Here is an 18885-nt window from a genome sequence, read left to right as displayed (position 1 = left end):
CTTGGCCTGACCTCACGCACACATTCATTCAACAAATATTTATTAAGCGCCTATTTGTGCAAGGCACTTCCGGAGAGGGCGGGCAGCAGCCCGGGCCACGCCCACCCGCCCCGCCCCCCGCTGCGGCGCCCTGGGCTTTAGAAAGGTGGTTCCAGACCCACCCCGCACCGGAAGGAAGGCCGATGGCCCAGACAACGCCCCAGCCCGGCTGCCCACCACTGCCACTCGGCCTCCGCTCTGGCCGTGCCCCATCGCCCGCCCTCTCCCCTCCCTGTCCGCGCCAGGCGCTACGCGCAGAGCGCACAGCCACACTTGGTGGGCTTCTCCACCTCCTCGGCAAAAGAGGTCCCATCGCTGCACTCAAAGGTGAACTTCCTCCGCTTCAGCCGCAGGCCCTGGCAGCAGCCCTGGCCCGGACATGAGCCCCGGCACTCCACCCACGACAGCGGGCGCGTGGTCTGGCAGATGGCATAGCCCCTCTGGACCTGGTGAAAGTCCCGGACAGGGTCCCCCCGGCACTCGGACTCTGGATGGGACAGACACCAAGAGAAAGCCTCAGGGCACACCCATGGGCCAGTGCTGCCCCCAGGGAGGCAGGAGGAGAAGGAGGAAAGGGAGAAGGAGGAGGGTGGGGCAGCATCCTTGGACCCAGACAAAGGCCCCCACCTTCGTCTGTGACCCTGCATCCTCCCTGCCCGACATGCACATGCACACACACACACACACACACACACGCTTCCTCCTGGGCCCACAGCCAGGTCAGTGGGAGGGAAGAACTTGCTAGCTGCCAGGGCCCTCCAGGATAGACTGGGCTGCCAGGGTAAGGTGGGCTCAAGAAGAGAGCAAGAGATGGCTGGAAGCCTGGAGGCAATGATGTCAGAAAAGGAACTCCAGCCAGACGGTGTTGCCTGGGGGACCCTGAGGTGCCTGAGTTCTGGATTTCTCAGGCTCCTCCCTGCCCTCTTCAGCAGAAGTCTCTTGATCACCTTGGTCACCTGGGCCTGGGGGTGCCTGGGAAGGAGTCCCAACCCCAAGACTTCCTGTTGTTCCCCAGGTCCCTAGGTGACGTGGCCAAGTTGCAGAGATTTGAGCAGGAGCTGTTACCCTGGGTGGTCTCTTCTGTAAGGAAAGACCCCAGCCAGAAGGGGCATTTATCCCACATAAAGGGGCTGGAGGGCAAGCTGGGGCCAGGGAGAGATGGGCATCTGTCTGGGGGTGGGGCTCAGAGCCTAGAGGGTTGGGGACATCACAACCTAGTAGCAGCCCAAGGTCCAGGAGAAGAGAGGGGGCACGGAGGGGTTGCTGAGGTTAGGAAAAAGAAATGTCAAGTCGCTAAAGCAAGTTTCGGGGAGGGACCCTGGAGAGGGCACGTCAGGAGGGGGGCCCCTGACCTTGCTCACACAGCTCGCCCGAAAAGCCAGGGTCACACACACAGTGTGCCCCCTTGGTGGCAGAGGCCTGGCAGTGGCCGTGTAGGCACCGCAGGCCCCCACAGGGGTCTGCAGGTGCCCCGGCCCGGTTGCACAGGGCCCCTGAGTACCCATCCTGGCACTGGCAGCTATAGGAAAGAGCATCCAGAGGCACACATTTCCCGTGGACACACCTGGAGGGGACAGAGAAAAGGCCCTGTGAGGACAGGCCAGAACCAATTCAAGCCCACCCGAGGTGACCCCGCACCCCCAGCCTTGGCTTCACGGGACGGTATGCTGTTCCCAAGATTGAAACAAAGGGAGCAAAATGGGAATCTGTGTTTGTCCCTAGGGTCTTTTTCCTGTTAATAAAAACTGAAAACCCCAAAAAACGAACAAAACCCTGTGTTAGGCCCCATGTTCCAAATTTGGGGTTTAAAAGTACAGTCCTTCCCCACCATGGGGAAGTGGAACTTGCAGGGAAGGGAGGGGAACCTGTGGGTGTGCAGTGGGGGAGGGCTCCCTGGGGCTCATTAGGCTCACTTGTGGCCATGGCAGGGGCCGTCGGCGGGCTGGTCGCAGTGCAGGCCCCCCCAGCCGGCCTCACAGTGGCACACGGGCCCGGGGGTGGCGTTGGGCTGGCAGATGCCGTGCAGGCAGTAGAGCTTCCGGCAGGGCTCACAGCCCGGCACCACACCTGGCTTCATCCGCGTCTTGGTGAAGTCCTGCAACTCGTTGTTGATGTACAGGTTTCGGATGCAACCGTGGAAGCTGGTGCCATTGAGGATCTGCCACAAGCGGAAGGCGGCCGAGTTCACGTCCACTGGCATCCCTGGGGCAGAGGGGAGGGGCGCAGGGCTGGGCTGAGTCAGGCTCAGACCACGCCTAGCACCCACCTCCGAGGTCCACTGGGCATCTCTACAGGGTTCATTCTTGCCCTTGGCCTCTGTCCTTCGGTCTCTGCAACCCTGGGCCAATGTCTTTTGCCACCTCAGTGGGTCCACGCTCCTTTCAGAGAAGAAATGGAAAAGCTGCTTCCTCTGTGATCAGAGCCTGGAGTGCCAGGCCTGGCAGCAGTCAGCTGACAAGTGATACTCACCCAGGGCTCCTACCCAGAACACCAGCTTTGAACTCTCAGACTCCCCAAAAGCAACAAAAGACTTAGGCCCAGAACCCATGTGTACGGCATGTTGTCACTCACTTTGTGGTCATCAATTCGCAGCAACGCCCTGACGTTGGAGTTGCTGAAACCCCTTTGATTTCAGTGCTCCATGACCTGCCTGAGGTTGCACAACTAGCAAACAGCAGAGCTGGGATTAGAATCCATGGCTCTGTCCCTCACATCTGCCCGAAGTCTCCACAGTGCGGAGACGGCCCTGTTGCATCCAGAAACCTGCCTTGTCTGGACCTAGGAATGTTCTTGGCACTGAATGGGGTCATTTAGCTGCAAAGTCTATAAGCCCAGCTGGGAGGTCCCCAGCCAACGCAGGGACTCTGTGCCTGGGCTCCTGAGAATGGACCCTGAACAACTGACAAGCCCTTTCTGGCCCAAAGCCAAGAGGAAAGGTGCCCACCATGCAAAAGATAGCTGGGAAAATCCAGGCCCAACCCACATGTCCATCCTTCTTGGTCAGTTTGGGCCGGCAGAGAGTGGTACGGGCTCTGGGCAGGAAGGACAGTCCATCAACAGTTTAGCCAGTCACCAGGACCCTCCCCTCTGCTGTCTTGAAATGCTCCCCCTCACCACAGGTCAGTCTAGTGCCCTGCTCTCCTGGCAAACCTCAGGCCAGAGAGCCAGAGGCCCTGCCTGGAATGGCTGTCACCACCACCTGATGGAGTGGCCTGGGTTGGGCCAGCGGCAGCTCCTCCTGGGCCAGGTTCTCACCTCCCACGTAGAGAGGGGTCTCGCTGTTGAGTGTGTAGTGTTTGCCAAAGTTGTCCATGGTCATGGGGCTGCCACCATCAATGGAGAGATTCACCATTTGGTCAAAGGTGACCAGCTCGACGGTGTGGAACTGCCCATCATTGATAGTCTCAGCACTAGAAAAAATGAAGTCCCCCCACCAGAAAACGGCCTTCAGTTTGGCACATCCTTTCCCAGGCACTTTCCCAGAAAGGCCATTCATCCAGCAGCTACTTCCCAGGAAAGCAAACCTCTCAGAGAGGGGGCTGTGGGGGTTCAGTGGCCTGGCTGGTTGCTCCTGTTCCCTTTCTGGGGACTCTCTGGGGAAAGCTGAGAAGTTTAGAACAGGGGTTTCCAGCTAATCAGCCTCCCCGTCCTTCCATGGAGCCCCCTGTGAGATGGTGGTGGGATGGGGAAGCTGGGGACCACTGCTCAGGCCCGGGAGCCTCGAACCCAGTGTGGGGCTAGACTAGCGTGGTTTGAATATCCTTTCCACCTGGCAGCCCTGGTTGCTGGCAGCCTTGATAATCACCTGCTCTTGGCCCAGGAGACCCCTCCCTCCCAGGCAGTCCCCCAGCCCTAGGGCAGCTGGTGGGCATGAGGAAGGCCTACCTGTAGATGGCAGAGCTGGGGTAGCTGCCTGGGTCATAGCTGACACGTACATGGCCCTGGTATAGCTCCACGGCGATGTGGTCATTGTCCCCATTGTACAGCAGGATCCCATTGTCCTCTGCCGTGGAGACCTATGACAATGGCACTTTCTCTCCCACCCCACCCCACGCAGCAGCAACACAGGCTGGTGGATGGGGCAGATGGAAGACCCACGATTAACAGAGAGATGTGTGCAGAACTGTCCTCCCCTGCCTGCCCAAGTGACACATCCTCCAGGGGGCACTGACCGAAGCTGGCAGCCTCCAGTTCAAACTCCATCCACTGCCAGTCTGGCCGGGGCTGGGCATGCGAGGGCAGATGGGCCAGCTGGAGGCCCGGAATCTCTATGCCAGGAGGTAAGAGAGCTGGCGACCACCTGCCCAGGGAGGACAATTAGACTGGATATGGGGTAGCTTGTTCTGTGGGGCTCAGGGAGCTGCTTTGGGGCCAAGATGGGACCTCCTCAGGAGGTAGCACCTGTCACTGGAACCATGTAAGCAAAAGCTGGAGTTGTGCTTGGGGAGGCAGACCCCTCTATGATGCTGCAGGAGCCAACATCTTTTTTCCCTGCCTTGTCTCTCCTCTGGTAAACCCTGACCCCTGGTCTATAGAGCTGACACATGGCCCAGGCTGGACCAATCACAGTGCCCCATCTCCCTGGACTCAGAGGTTGGTCCAGGGATGGGCATGTGACCTAAGGCAGGCCAATCAGAGATCTTCCCTGGGGTTGTTGATTGTTGTCCAGCTAGAGCTGGATGGGGATAAACCGAGCCTCTCCAAGGATGTGCCTGAGGCAGTGGCTGGGCAGGGTTTTGGTGAGTTTTATTTCGCTGAGCACGTAGGCTAGCTGTGGTCTTGCTCTGTGGACAGTGTAAGTGGAGAGGATTTTAGAGAAGTGATCAAGGGAAGGAGGGGAGGGTAAGCATGTTTGAGAGGCTAAAAGGTTCTGAGAAAAAAAGGAGAAAAGGAGAAAAGAAAGGAGAGAAGAAAAATATGGCAGTGGGGATGGGGACTGAGGGAAAAGAGAGAGATGACTAAAGAAGAGTTAAAAAAAATTTTTTTATCATGTGATGTACAATGCAATCTATTCTCATCTCCTTCCCCAAGAAATATTTAGCAAACATTGCTGTTGCAGTGGGACTTGCTTCTTTTTCCTTCAACATAGTGACGTTTTGGGATGGAATTTAAGACACAAAATGGCAAAATAAGGGATCCCAGGGACATGTGGTTAAAGATACAAGCCCAGGGCTAACTGTGGCCGTATTCCAGCCACATGGAGAAAGCCCCTCTGCAGCGTTGGAGGCTGACGCTGAGAAGTAGTTGAGACCAGAGGGGAAGGGGGTCCTGGTAAGTTTGGTTATCTGCATCCGGCCAGTCACCCGTGAGACCACCTCCACCCTGCCCTTCCCTGAGACTGGTTTGGTGACCCAATAACCTTCCCAAATGTGCTTACACGAGTTCAAGCTGAGATTCTGATACCCATAACGAGAGTTTTGACTAACACAGGGTCCTCCCAGTTCCATCCCCTGGGCAGGGATGTGTCTTGATGCTCTGACCTGAGGCCAAGGTCCCCCACTGCCTGACCACCCTCTGTGGCCCTGGGCACGCACCTGCAGTGTGATGTTGGCTCTTGGCCAGTTCTGCAGGTCGGTGAACTGCAGGTAAGTGTCCCGATCCACAAAGTTGACACTGAGCAACTTCTCACACTCTGGGCCGCCAAAGCCTGGGAGGCACTGGCACACGGGCCCGCTGCCCTGGTCCACACAGTTGGCCCCATTCTGGCACTCGGTCCCCTCGCAGGGGTTCCTGGGGGCAGGCGGGTGGGGAGGGGTCTCACAGAGCTGCCCACTGAGAGGGAAAGCACACAGGTCAGAGATGGCAGGGCCAAGGAACAAGGGGGTCATCTTCCTCTTCCACAGTCCTGGAGAGAAACTCATTAAACATCTTGGGACACTACATCTTTAAAGCAACAGAAGGTGCTCCTAACACTTTCCCTGAGAGAACTAAGAGCCAGAAGGATGCTGAGAAACTCGGTGAGAAACAAGTGTGGTCCCTGGACCAGCAGCATCAGCATCACCTGGGCACTTGTCAGAAACGGAAAGCCTACTGAATCTGCTTGTTAGCAAGATTCCAGGTGACTCATATGCACATTAAAGTTTAAGAAGCACAGTGTTCCTGTCAGCAAACTCTGCTAGCTAGTTTTAATCTACCCATTTTACAGAAAAGAAAACTGAGACTTAAGACACAAGCAAAAGAGAGAAGACTCTGCAGCATCAAGTATTCACAACAGCCCAAAAGAAAAAACAACCCAAATGTCTATCAATGGACGAGTGGATAAACAAAGGTGGTATATCCATACAATGGAGTATTATTCAGCCATAAAAAGGAATGAAGTTCTGACACATGCTACCACATGGATGAACCTCTAAAACATGATGCTAAGTGAAAGTCCATCACAAAGAACTACAAACTCTATGATTTCACTTATACAAAATATCCAACATAAGCAAATCTATAGACATAGATATTAGTAGATTAGTGCTTGCCTAGAGCTGGGATGGAGCAGGGTTGTGGTGACAGGTATGTGGAGTTTCTTTGGGGTAATGAAAATGTTCTGAAATGATTGTGGTAATGGATGCACAACTCTGGGAATATACTAAAAGCCACTGAATTGTCCACTTTAACTGGGTGAATTGTATGGTATATGAATTATATCTCAATAAAACTCTTTTTAAACAAAAGACACAAGCAGAGCATGGGAGGTGGATGGCCAGAAGGAGGGCAGGTCCTCTCCCTTCCCAGGCTTCCTGGAGCAGCCAAGATACAAAGGTAAATGACCTTTAACGTAGGACATGTCTTCAGGTGTTCAGTGGGCAGTAAGTGAGGGGGCACTGCCCTGTAATCTGTACTGACCTCCCACTCCCTCCACCAAACAGGTTAGGGACTCTCTGCCTGTGTTCTAAGCTGCTACGTGACACTCCCAAGACTACACAGATGGTGACTGGCATAGCCATGGTTAAAGCCCCAGGATCCAACTCCCAGGCTCTGGCCCTTACTCCCTCCCACTAGCCATGCCTAGGGGCTCCTGCTGGCCCAGGGCTGATGGCTGGGAGGAGTCAGTCACGTGGTACATCCAAGAGCTGCTCACCTGTAGCCCTCAGCACAGAGGCAGGAATAGCCATTGACTCCATCCACACACTGGGCCCCATTCTGGCAGCGGTGGTCCTTGCAGTCATCCTGGTTCTCACTGCAGTTGTCACCTGCATAACCTGGTGCACACTCACACCTGGGGGGGCAAGCAAGGGTGGTGGGCAGTCAGCCCCACACACAGCCCGGAGCTCAGCCAGGAGCCTGTGTGTGAGACAGAGAACCTCACATCCCTGTGGGTCTATGGGGTCCCCCAGGAAGTCAGTAGAGCCCTAGATACAAAGATGCCCCCACCCTTCCTGGGACCTCTTCTAGTATAGGAAGAGAGCTTGTGTGAGCTGCAGGCAGGGGAGTGGGTGCTCTGGGCTGGGAGGGTGGACACCCAGCAGCTGGAGGGGATGGACGTTTATGATGGAAAACCTACCCTCAGCGCCAAAAGCATATCCAAGATCAACCTTCATCCCTTTTTCAACCTGCCAAGTTGCCCACTCAATGCATGGCCCTGAGTCTCACGGGGCTTATCCATCCCTCTTCCCCAGCTTCCCAACTGTACGGGCCAGGCCTCCTGGGCCTCACATGGATTAGTGCCTGCCTCTCCATGAGCTCCTAACTCCAGGCTAGGCCCCCAGCTTCCCAGTTTGCACTGTGACTCACTGCTTGCCTGAGTCAGTCCATTTCTGCCAGCCATTTGCCTATCAAATAAAGAGCACACTCCTCCAGTCTTGTTCAGTCACAGCACTGCCAGATGCTCCTTGTCCTGATCCCCCGACAACAAGCCACCCTGTGGTCAGACAAGCCTCCAGGGGCAGCAACCCCCACCTAGCTACACTCTTCTCCCTTCACATCTGTTGATTCTGAAATACCCTCTTCTCTCTCCCTGCATAGGTCTCACCTCCTCCAGGAAGCCTCTGGTGAACACCCCACCTGTTTGAAGCCCATCCAAACTACAAACTGCAAACTCCAGGGCTCAACCACACAACCTGGCAGGTAGGTGCTCTTGCCTGACTTTTTTACTCATTCCCGTTGTTTTTCAAGCTGTAAGAAATACCTTTGTGCCCAGTACACACACACACACACACACACACACACACCCTCTGAAACCAGTTTCATGCCTCAACACTTATCCTTACTATGTAAAATAGCATGATGCTCTCTGTTATTTTCTATTATATTTTTTAATGTTAATCTTGATCCACCCAATTGATCACCACCTACTATTGGGTCTTTAGCTGTCATCTGAAAAATGTTACAGTAGCTAAGCACCCTCCCACTCGTTCACTTACAATCATTTATCCTTTCATTCAATGAACGTGTGCTGAATCCTCACGGGTACCAGACACCACGCCAGGCATAGTCAAGTGTCTGTCAGTCCATCTTTCCTCCAAGACAAGAAGCAGAGTGAACATGCTCTATACACCCGCTGAGTGCTTATCCTCTGTGGTGTGAGGGACCATCCCAGCAGCTCTGAACCAGACAATGTGCAGCCTTGCTTATTTCAGCCCCTCTGAGGAGTGGGCATGCCACTCGCTCTGCCACTGCTCCTTGGTCTGCCATGCCAAACCCACCTGGCAGCTCACCCCGCAGTGCAGCATCTGTCTACCATTTGGATGAGGCTCCCGTGCAGCCCTGAGATCCAGGATCTGGGCCTCAATAGTCCCCTGGCTCTCACTTCTTGCCCAGGGGACTCTGGCAGCCCCTGCTGGACCAAGCCCCTGGGGGACTCCACCTGCTGCCTTGGCCTGAGGGGCTTGGGTTGGGTCCTTTAGCCACAGACCTGAGGAAGTCCAGTCCTGCAGACCATTGTGCTGCCCTGACGGTGGAATAGGGTCCCAGAAATGAGACTGTGTTTGCAAAACTGCAGATGGGAGCAACATCTTAAAACATCTTTTTTTTTTTTTTTTTTTTTGGTGTTTCCTCAGCTTTATTGGAGGCAGGGCTAGGGGGATAAGAAGTGGGCAGGTCGAATAGACCTGAAGGTTGTTGTTTTCTTAATGTAAAATAATTTATCCAGTGACCTTCACATCACAGCTTTCAGGTGACGAAACACTTCCATAGATGCCAGTAACAACAATGATGACAATAATCAACGATCCCTTATCCAAGCCTTCTGGGGCCAGACACATTCTGAAATTCAGAATTGTTTGGATTTTGGAAAAGTAAGACAGTGCCTATAACTGGGTACTATGTAACATGCCAGTGGGATCTAGGGCAGCCCCTTAATTAAACATGTTCACATTTCTGCTGCAAATCTACGTATATTCACGCTACACGGGATGAACAGTGACTGTAAGTAACCTCGTATCAGTGCAGGTCAGCTTTTCATACCAAATACATACAGGTCAGATCAGATTTTGCTATCAAATGGGCTTTTGGTTTTCAGAGTTTTGTGCATTTTATTACTGGGGATGAGAAATTGTGGACCTGGAATGATAACAGCTATTTATGGGGCACTTTTCAGATGTCAGGTATAGAGGTAAGTGCTTTCTATCCATTTGCTTATCTAATCCTTACAGTGACCCCAGGAGGAAGCTACTGGTGCACCCAGTTTGCAGATGAGAAAACTGAGGCTCAGAGTGGTCAAACCAACCACTCAGGGTCATGCTGTAAACCCAGTTCTGTCTGACCCTAACCACCACCACCCTGCCCCCAGCATGGACTGGCAGGAACCCTGTACAGCCGAGACCAAACCCCTAACAGGTGCAGAAACAGGTTGGGGAGGGCAGAGGAGAGGTGACATGGTGGCCCTTGCCCTTCCCTGGGTCTGGAAATGGGCAGCACTGACCTGGGCCCATCTGGGGTGCCCACACACTGGGCCTCGTGCTGACATGGGTTCAAATCCGGGGAGCAGAAGTCCACCAGCTGCTCACAGGCCCTTCCTGGGGGAAGAATTGGGGAGAGGCAGGAGAGAAGCTGCTCCCTGTGCTCTGCCAGGCAACAGACCGGCAGAAACCTCCTCCAGACAGCCAGGCAGGGCCCTAGCCCCTCCACCCATAGGAACGGGTCCCAGAACCCCACCACGCTTACCTGTGTACTGCAGGGGGCACTGGCACGTGTAGTTGCCCGCGCCATCCACACAGATGCCCCCATTGGCACATGAGTGCTCCACACAGTCGTCTGTGTTTACCCCACAGGTTGGCCCTTCAAAGCCCGTGGGGCAGGAGCACCTGAGGGGAGCAGAGAAGGAGGGAGAGGTGGGTGGGCCCGTGGCCAGGGCAGCAGCCCTCCTGAGGCACTGGTGGAAGCCTGTGGCTAACGGTCAATATTATCATCTCAGAGTTTTGGTCCCTACTCTGGGTCAGGCCCTTGTTAGGTGCTGGGTGTTAGAGTGAACAAGACCAGCCCTGCACTCGTGAGATCACTCACGGTCTAGTGGGGGAGAGGACGAGGAGACTGGGGACTAAAGGAGAGATGTGAGTATCAAAATGGTGCAAAACTAAGGCTGGGTGGGGTGGACAAAGGGCAGAGGACACCCAGCTCCTCCCTGGGGGGATAGGTCAGGGCAGGCTTCTTGGAGGAGGTGATGGTTAGCCAAGGACTATGACAGGGGAGAGCAGGAAGAAGAGGGAAGGTGGTGGGAGCAAAAGCCTGGAGGAGAGAAAGCCTTACAGCCCATCCTCTGGGCTCATCTAAATAGTTCAGGACTTGGGGAGCACATACTTCAGGGATGGGATGAGAACGGGGCTGGAGGGTAAGCAGGAGTCAGGTCATGGAGAACCCTGGAGATCAGTGTTCTTCAAACTGGGGTACAGTTCCCACTGGGGTAACTGTGGCTTTCCAAGGAGTAAGAAAGTCAGAGATCTCTAAAAAATTGATTTCCACATCTTCAAATTCTGGACGAACTCCTCCCTCAACTGACCTGCCCCAGATCTCTGGAAAGGTGCAAACGCATCTCTCAGCCCAGGTCCAAGGAAGGCCATGCCTGGGGCCTAGGATCCCTGGGTGCCAAATAAAGGGGGCAATTAGGAATACTGATGTTTCCAAAGTGAATGAACAAATGCTTTTGCAGGTCAAGAGGTTTCCAGTTCTGTGCATTAAAAGTAATGGAAGGAAGACCTCATGGAACTGTCAGCTGATAGAGAATTAAAAATAATTTTGATGACAGATCACTCCAGTTTTTGGCATATAAACTTGGAAGAGTTTCAAGTAACTGAGTGACATGGCTATAATAAAACTTCTAATCCCACTGGTTTGTTTCTGTGAACAAACTTCCTCAGCATTTGTACTGCATGAGTGTGTGTGTGTGTGTGTGTGTGTGTGTGTGTTTAAAGGAATAGACTGGCTGCTAAGCCCGCTCACATTCTATAATATTCACCTCTGGACGCATGAACCAATTAGGAGAAGAAAAGAACACATAAACACACAGACACAAAACCAAAGCTCCATCTATCTCATTAGGAGATATAGACTCGTAAACTTTTCCTTTTATGTGTAATAATTATCAATCAAATTTTGTAATATAGTTACATTGTTCTGAGTTGTATATTGTTGATAATTGTCATAACACAATGCAAAAGAAAATTTTAATTACAGATTTATGGTGACAAGAAATAAGAAAAAAACTTTAAAGTTTGAACTTATATACCCATGTTGGCGGCAGAAAAGTATGGCAGGGTGCTCAAGGAAAGCCTCTCTAGCATAAAAACAGATTACGTTAGAAGGAAAATGGAGGGGCGAGGGGAGTAAAATAGAAATACTTGCTTGAGGAGAAACGAGAACGTTGCAAAATGTCGAAGCTGTTAAAAAGGAGCTTCTTCCTGTGATTTTAAAATGATTTTCTATTGAAAAATGACGAAAGAGTGATTTAAAGAGTGATAGGTTTATCTTTAAATGTTAATAATATGTACAATGTCCTGGAAATTTCCTCTTGTTGCAATGAAAAATTAAACTTACCATGAAAAAGTTTAGCTGTCACTTTAAGAATGATTGAGGGGGTTTATAGCTTAAAAAATTTGTTTTGAGGGGTGGGGTTATGTGAGCAAAAAGATTTGAAGCCTACTGTTGCGGGGAGTGTCCTGGAGTTTAACTCCCCCGCAAGGCTGGGGTAAGGGCACAACAGAGAGGTTTTCAGTGGGCTGAGGGGGTCCCAGCTTTGCATTTCAGAAAGTCCTTGCCGGCAGGGTTGGGGGCGGGTAACTGAGGAGGCCCTTGTAAGCCTCAGGGTTGAGAGGTAACTCAGGGAGGTACCCCATTCTACCAGGAGGGGCCGTCCCACAGTCCCCTACGCCCAATCTGAGGGCTGCCAGGAGTGAGGGGGCTACTCCCAGCCGCACCCCTCCCTGCCTAGCAGGGGGAGTTTCTGAGGGTGTCCTCTCAGCTCCTCACTTCTCCACAGACACGCCCCCAGCAGTCCAGCCAATGGAGCTGCTGCCAAAGCCCAGAGGAGGATGGAGCCTACTGTAAGGACGCCGTTTCCAAGGTGATGCTTGCCGAGAGGCCATTTAATGTTTTCTTTTTTACATCTGGTAATTTGGGATTGCGGAGACAGGTTTGGCCATTTTCTGCCAATTGATTCAACATCATTTTCTGAAGAGCCAATTTGTTCAGTGGGCAATTTATTTTCAGCAACTGAAAATACTGTGTATTCCTCAGGAGAGCTCTGGGGAGGTGGGAGACTTGCTGAGAGGCTGGGGGACCGGGAGCAGGGTGAGGCTTGCACGATGATGTCAGCACCGTGAGGACTTTCGAGCTGAGTTGTGAGGTCTGGCCCTTCAGTGAGTGATGGAAATGGGCTGCCCATGGTGCCACCAGAGTGACCCACGAGCCAGTGGGAGAGGCCCTGCAGGGCATGACCAGGACTTGCTCCCACCTCTGGGCAGGCTTCCCTGCCTCTTGGCGCTGCCACTGCATATGCCCTCAGCCATGGACTCCCAGTGCTATCAAAAGACCCTCCTGGCAGCTGGCAAGAGCAGGGAGAGGCCTGGAGCAGGCATTCCAAGCCCTAGCCCCACCCCGGTCTGCTGTGACCTGGGCAGCCCCTAATCTCTGTGCTTTCACTGCCTCTGGGCAACAGGGGCATGGCCTGGGTGGGCATGGAGAGTCCTCTGGCTGTGATCTGGAGTGAGTGCCTGCTCCTGGGGAGCCCGCCCCTCATCTCCCAGAGCACAAGGGGCCTGGGCCATCCCATCTGGAGGAGGAAGGCCCTGAGGCTTGCGTTCTGGACCTCATAAGCACCCACCCACCAGGTTCAAGCCTCCCCAGGCTACTCACGTGAAGCCAGCATCCTCGCCCTCCTGTGAGTGGCAGGTCCCGCCGTTCCCACAGGGGCCACTGGAACAGCTGTCTAGGGACACCTCGCAGTCTCGGCCCTGGTGAGAAAGTCAGCGATGGGGACCCCAGGGTGACCCAGGGGCTAGTGAGGCAGCAGGAATAGCCAGCCCCTCTGCAGCTCAGCTTGCCTATCCTGGGAATTACTTTTTCACTCATCCACATATTAGGTCAGTGTTGAAACACTCACTCGGGCTCCTGCTCTGAGCCAGGCACTGCCCTGGGCACTGTGGGCTGAGTGGACAACAAGACAGTCCCAACCCTGCCCGGCCACACCCTTGGTCAGCCCTCCTCCTCCGTCTCAGCCTCCACTCACCACTCACCTTATAGCCGCTGGGGCAGGCACACCTGTACACCACAAGGGGGTCGTTTTGGCAGGTGCCCTGGTTCTGGCAGGGGCTGGACAAGCAGGGATCACACTTGGCCTGGACAGCTAGGGTGGGGGGACCTGAGGCAAGGGGAGAGCGTTAGTGCTGGGAGTCGGGGAGAACGGGGCTGGGCACAGAGCCCCATCTCCCTACCTCCGGTATCCCAGCTCCACGGGGACAGGTGGTGGAAGCCCTCTCCCCAAGGAGATTTTTGCCTCTCCCTGTGTTTCCTCTGGATAGGCTCCCCTCCTTTCACAGTCTACCTCTCTGCCTCTGGACCTTCCTCAGTCAAATGAGGTTAAAAACAGCCCCTGTGTCCTGGGGCTGTAAGGACTGAAAGAGGTAATACCCCAAAAAAGGCTTAATGGGCGGGCGCTGGCCACTAAGGAGCCCCCACATGGTGGTAGGGGCAGGGCCATCAGTTTTCTCCATCCCCCCTCACCCTTCCAAGGCAACCTCTCCCCAGCCCTGTCACTCACTGGCCAGGACAGCAAGGTGGCCACCCCGCTAGAGAGGAGACTGGCTCTGTGAGGAAGCCATGCTTGGGAGGAAAAGGTCCATTTGCCCTGAACTTGTTTCTTTCCAAGGCTGAACGGGAAGGACCCTTTCCTGTCACCTCTCTGGCTACAGGTGTGACCTTCTCCAGCCCCTCCAGGACTCACTGGTGGCCCTTCCCTGAACTTGGAGGTGGACAAGGAGCCTGCAAACATGCCACCTATAAGGAGCATTAGGACCTCACAAGAATAAACAGTGAGACCAGCCATTAATTCGTTTCCACTTAAAGCTGCTTCCAGAAGTAGAGAGCTATTAGTTCCGCTGAAGAGGCCTGAATATGACCAGAAAGAGAAGCACTTTTTATGGAGGGATTAATAAGAGCCCCTGGGTACACGTGGGGCTCTGTTTCTTGATCTGAGTGCTGGTTACCTGGATGGGTTCAATTTGTGAAAATTCAGCAAGCCATTCCCTTACGATCTGTGTACTTTTCTGTTGTGCATGTTATATTCCAATAAAAAGTTTTAAAAAAACACACAAAAACCTCCCACCAGTATGAACCCCACCCCACCCCATTAAATAAATACTGAGCAAATGTTTCAACCTAAACTGGCCTGCTCCCAACAGTCAACAGCCCAGCCACAGATCAGGCCCCTCTGAATTGTTACTCCAGTGACAGCGTCCTGCACACAGGGTGGCCCGGAGCCTCCTCGTTAACCTATGGCTGTCAGTTTCATTTCCGCTGGTGGCCTGTGAGCTTGCAGAGGGCAGGAGCCATGCCCCACAGCCTCCAGTGCCCTCCCGCAGCTGTCACTCTGCACAGAAAGCTAGGCCTGGGGTAGCTGGCTGGGCACCTCCCTCTGCTCGGCAGGGCTCCTGGGGCTTGGGCCGTCAGTCAATCAGTCAATCAGCCTCTGAATGAGTATTTATAGACACCCAGGGTGAGGCGCCTCCAATCATGCTCAGACCCTGTGCTTCCACAAACGTCAGGAGAGTGGCAGCTGGGTCCAGTGGCTCAGGGGGTTAAGCTAATTGCTGAGCACAATTCCTACCAAAGAAAGGGCTGATTGCTCTCGCTGCTGAGAGGCTTGGAACTTCCAGAAACACTACTGCTATTTTTATTTTCCTTACATAACCCCAGGGATGGATTAGGGCCCTTACAGCCTGAGATTTTCCGCCTGGCTTTTTTTGTTCGCTGTGCGTCCGGATGAGAGGGCAGCCATGCCAACAAGCAGCAGGGGCCTCATTCCTGCCACCTGTCCCCAACTTGGCCGGTGACTGCAGGGTCTGGCAGGCCCTGCCAGGGTTGGGCAGCTCCTGTGGGCCCCCAGCAGCTGGGGATGGGGGGGAAGTAACCCAGGACCCACAATGCCCTCTCGCACTCCTGGGCTCACCTTGGCATTCAAACTTCTTGGCGGGCGTGGTGAGGAGCAGCTTGCCCTCCACGTCTGGGGGCCCTGCACAGCGGGCAATGCCCGGTTCCTTGTAGCCTGTCTTCACCCAGCTGGACAACCAGCGGAGGTGGCAGTCACAGTACAGGGGGTTGGCACCAATGGCCCTGGGTCAGAGAGCAGAGAGAAGCAGGCGTTACAGCTTCATGGGGCCCTTACTGGGCACCTGGAGTGCCAGGAGCTGGGAAAAGCCCTAACAGCCCCCATTGCAAGCATTCATGCGTAGCCAGCACTGTTTTAAGCACTTCACATCTGCTATCTTCCTTCGTCCACACCACACACTCCCATCCCCACTCTACATGTTGAACCCGAGGTTCAGAAGGAGGAGGCACTTGCCCAAGATGGAGGTGGAATTTGATTTTGTGCCGTTGAGGCCAGAGCCCCTGAATGCATTGCCTCCAGAGTGCACAGGTAAAGAGGAATGACATTTACTGCTAGGATGAACCAGCTCCTTCTCCCATGTTAGTACATCAAATCCTCCCATCAGCTCCACCTAAAGGTTTTTTTATCTCCATCTCAGAGATGTGGGATCTGATCCGAGCCTCACGTGGAATAACTGATTTCCCTAGGGTCACACAACCTGGTGAAGGGCAGCCCCTAGATCCAGACCCAGAGCTGAGTCTGAAGCCTGTAATCTTTAATTCTTCTCTTCATTTTTCATTAAAGAAAAAGCCCATGAACGCATTCTTGTTGTAAACCTTTTTCAGACCCTGTACACAAAAGTCCCCACCTCACAGAACATAGTGAGTGTCCTAAATGCTGCTGGATGGTACAGGTTAACATGGTTAATTTTACATTCTGTGAATTTCACCTCTATATATATATATATATATTTTTTTTTCAAGAGTATGTTCCTATGTTACTGATGGGAGTGCAAGTTGGTATAACTCCTTTGGAGGGAAAGTTGGTGATATCTATCTAATCTGCAATGCAGTTGCCCTTTGACCCAGCAATTCCGTTTCTGGGAGTTTATCTCACAGGTATGCCTGCACAAGTGTGTAAAGACATCTGTTGCAGTGGTATGGATGGCAGCACTGTTTGTAACAGAAAGACTGGAAACCTCCCGTGTTCATCAGTGGGGGTGTGGTTTGGTAAACTGTAACACACCCACTTTCCAAAGAAGTCTACACCACTGTCCCTGCCAACCACAGGACCCACGGTCACATTATCATCATGCTCAGGCCTTCCAATCCTTTCCCATATTTACATACAGTTTCTTCGTGAGGAAGAAATTACATCTCTCTACTATACACTGTCACTAAGCACCTGCTCCTTGTCACTAAACAGCATGTCTTGGAGATTTTTGCATGTCAGCTCCATGGACCCACCTTATTTTGTCAAACTGCTTCACAGCATCCCAAAGAACGGATACTCATAGCTTTTGCTGCCAGACATTCTGGTAGTTTCTAATCGCAGCGAACACGCTCACCCATGCCTCTTTGCGAGGAGCGCGCATTTCTCTAGAACAGATGCCTAAGAGTAGGATTCAAGTCGCAAAGGAAGTGCACGTAAAATGGTAACAGCCGCCTTCCAGGAAAGGTTGTACGGACTTACACTTGGCCGCAGTGTGAGGCCAGGCCTGCTCCTTCACATCCCCACCCCAACACTGGGCACAGCCAACCTCTCACCCTTTGACCAATCTGGTAGGCAAGCCCATAAGCTCCTCACTAAACCACAGTGAGAAGTTGAGAGATGAAGAAGACATGGATTTGAGGAAATGAAGGGGCCAGAGGTCTTTGCTCCAGCAAATAGAAAAATTAGAGCGTCATATCTGAAGTTCATTTATATCAACATTATTGTAAAAATGTAAGGCTGTATAATGTTCATGAGAACGGGCACGTTTATTAAGTACCGCGGGGATGCTCAGCCATTTTCCACCTGCGTCTGGGCCAGATAGTGGAAGTGGTCCCCCTGAGATGTGTTCAGTCTGATGACAGCAGCACCAGCTCTGAGCAGGAATCCACCCCAACAGCACAGCTGATGAGGGGGCGATCTTATAAAGCAGCTCAACAATCCTGGGCCTCGGCCCTGGCGCAGCTGCTCACTGCCCAGGTGACCTTGAGTGACTCACTTAACATCTCTGGGGCTCACTTTATGATTCGATAAAGAGCCTGCAATCTGGAGCGAGGAGAAAGATAAGCACATCTAACCTAAAACGGGCATCGAGGGAACAATGCAGCTTGGAAAAGAAAGCCGGTTCACCTCGATGTGTATTTAATTTTTTCTGTCCTGATTTGCCGACAGCATCCATCCTGGCTAGTGGGGTGGGGAGACACCTTCCTCTTTCCCACCCTGAACAGTGCCAGGGCCTCTTAGAGGTGGAGGAAACTCAGATGCTTTGATTTTTTAAGCTCCATTGTGCTAAAAAAACAAAGACTTAAAAAGAAATAACATGAATTCAAAAATGGTGGCATATTTAATGTTTACATTCACCAGACTAATATTTTTAACATAAAAAGTGTGAGGTAATGTAATTATGTTATTCAAAAGATAAATACAGGATTTATTTTAAAGTATTTCTGTAGCACACTGTGGGAGTGTGGTCTGCTGATGTGCCACGAGTTGAGAGTTTATTACGAAGGGTTTCTTCTCTCAGTCCTGTAGCTCATTTAGAGAAAATGCCAGAAAGACTAAATCTGCAGCCATTATGAATGGGGAGCCCTGGACATGTCTCGGGATGTCACAGTTCCCAACTCCCGCACACAGCTCCCCACCCCGTACGTAACGCCAGTAAAGGTGCACCTCAAATGTAAGTGTCCCTTTACAACTCTTACTAGAAGACAACAACAAAGAATAACATGAACTACCGAAGCCACCTACAGAGCTATTCAAAACCACGCATTCTGCCTTGCACAACACACGCTGAACTTGTTGCTGTGCAGAGCAGATGACGAGCCACACCTGAATTCAGCTTTTCAAGTTTTAATTTATCCAGAAGCTGGGGTTTTGTGGCTACTTCAGTGGTATTTCGCTAGCTACTTCACCTGAGGACAATTTCTTTTCACAACAAAAACTACCATGAACTTAGTGGGGGCAAAGGGGTGCTGAGACGCAGTGGTGGGGGTCGGTTTCACACACCAACAAAAGTAAAAATCACCGTGTCGTTGATCTCTGGTATAACTTGGAAATCGCCAAAACAGTAGATAATTGGTCTGTTCATGCTAAGGCCAGGCTGGGCGTCTTCTATTAACGTAACCAGG

General features: G+C 52.7%; 1 protein-coding gene across 2 annotated transcripts in view; it reads right to left on the bottom strand.

The window, feature by feature from the left end:
• Positions 1-23: 23 nt before the first annotated feature.
• The window catches only part of SLIT1 (slit guidance ligand 1), a 176875-nt gene continuing 158013 nt past the window's right edge, over positions 24-18885 (bottom strand). For both annotated transcript variants that reach the window (XM_032491187.1, XM_014559639.2), the window contains exons 26-37: positions 15629-15792; positions 13698-13822; positions 13318-13415; positions 10135-10274; positions 9893-9986; positions 7112-7249; positions 5574-5811; positions 3925-4055; positions 3295-3449; positions 1953-2241; positions 1392-1603; positions 24-526 (exon numbers count right to left, since the gene is read on the bottom strand). In XM_032491187.1, the coding sequence (XP_032347078.1) occupies positions 288-526; positions 1392-1603; positions 1953-2241; positions 3295-3449; positions 3925-4055; positions 5574-5811; positions 7112-7249; positions 9893-9986; positions 10135-10274; positions 13318-13415; positions 13698-13822; positions 15629-15792 (2023 nt within the window). In that variant the 3' untranslated portion in view covers positions 24-287. The remainder of the gene's footprint in view (positions 527-1391; positions 1604-1952; positions 2242-3294; positions 3450-3924; positions 4056-5573; positions 5812-7111; positions 7250-9892; positions 9987-10134; positions 10275-13317; positions 13416-13697; positions 13823-15628; positions 15793-18885) is intronic.

Source organism: Camelus ferus, chromosome 11 (genome assembly GCF_009834535.1).
Source record: "Camelus ferus isolate YT-003-E chromosome 11, BCGSAC_Cfer_1.0, whole genome shotgun sequence".
Classification (NCBI taxonomy): Eukaryota; Metazoa; Chordata; class Mammalia; order Artiodactyla; family Camelidae; genus Camelus; species Camelus ferus.
The sequence above is the reverse complement of the archived record's forward strand: the minus strand, read 5'-3'. Positions and strand labels throughout refer to the sequence as shown.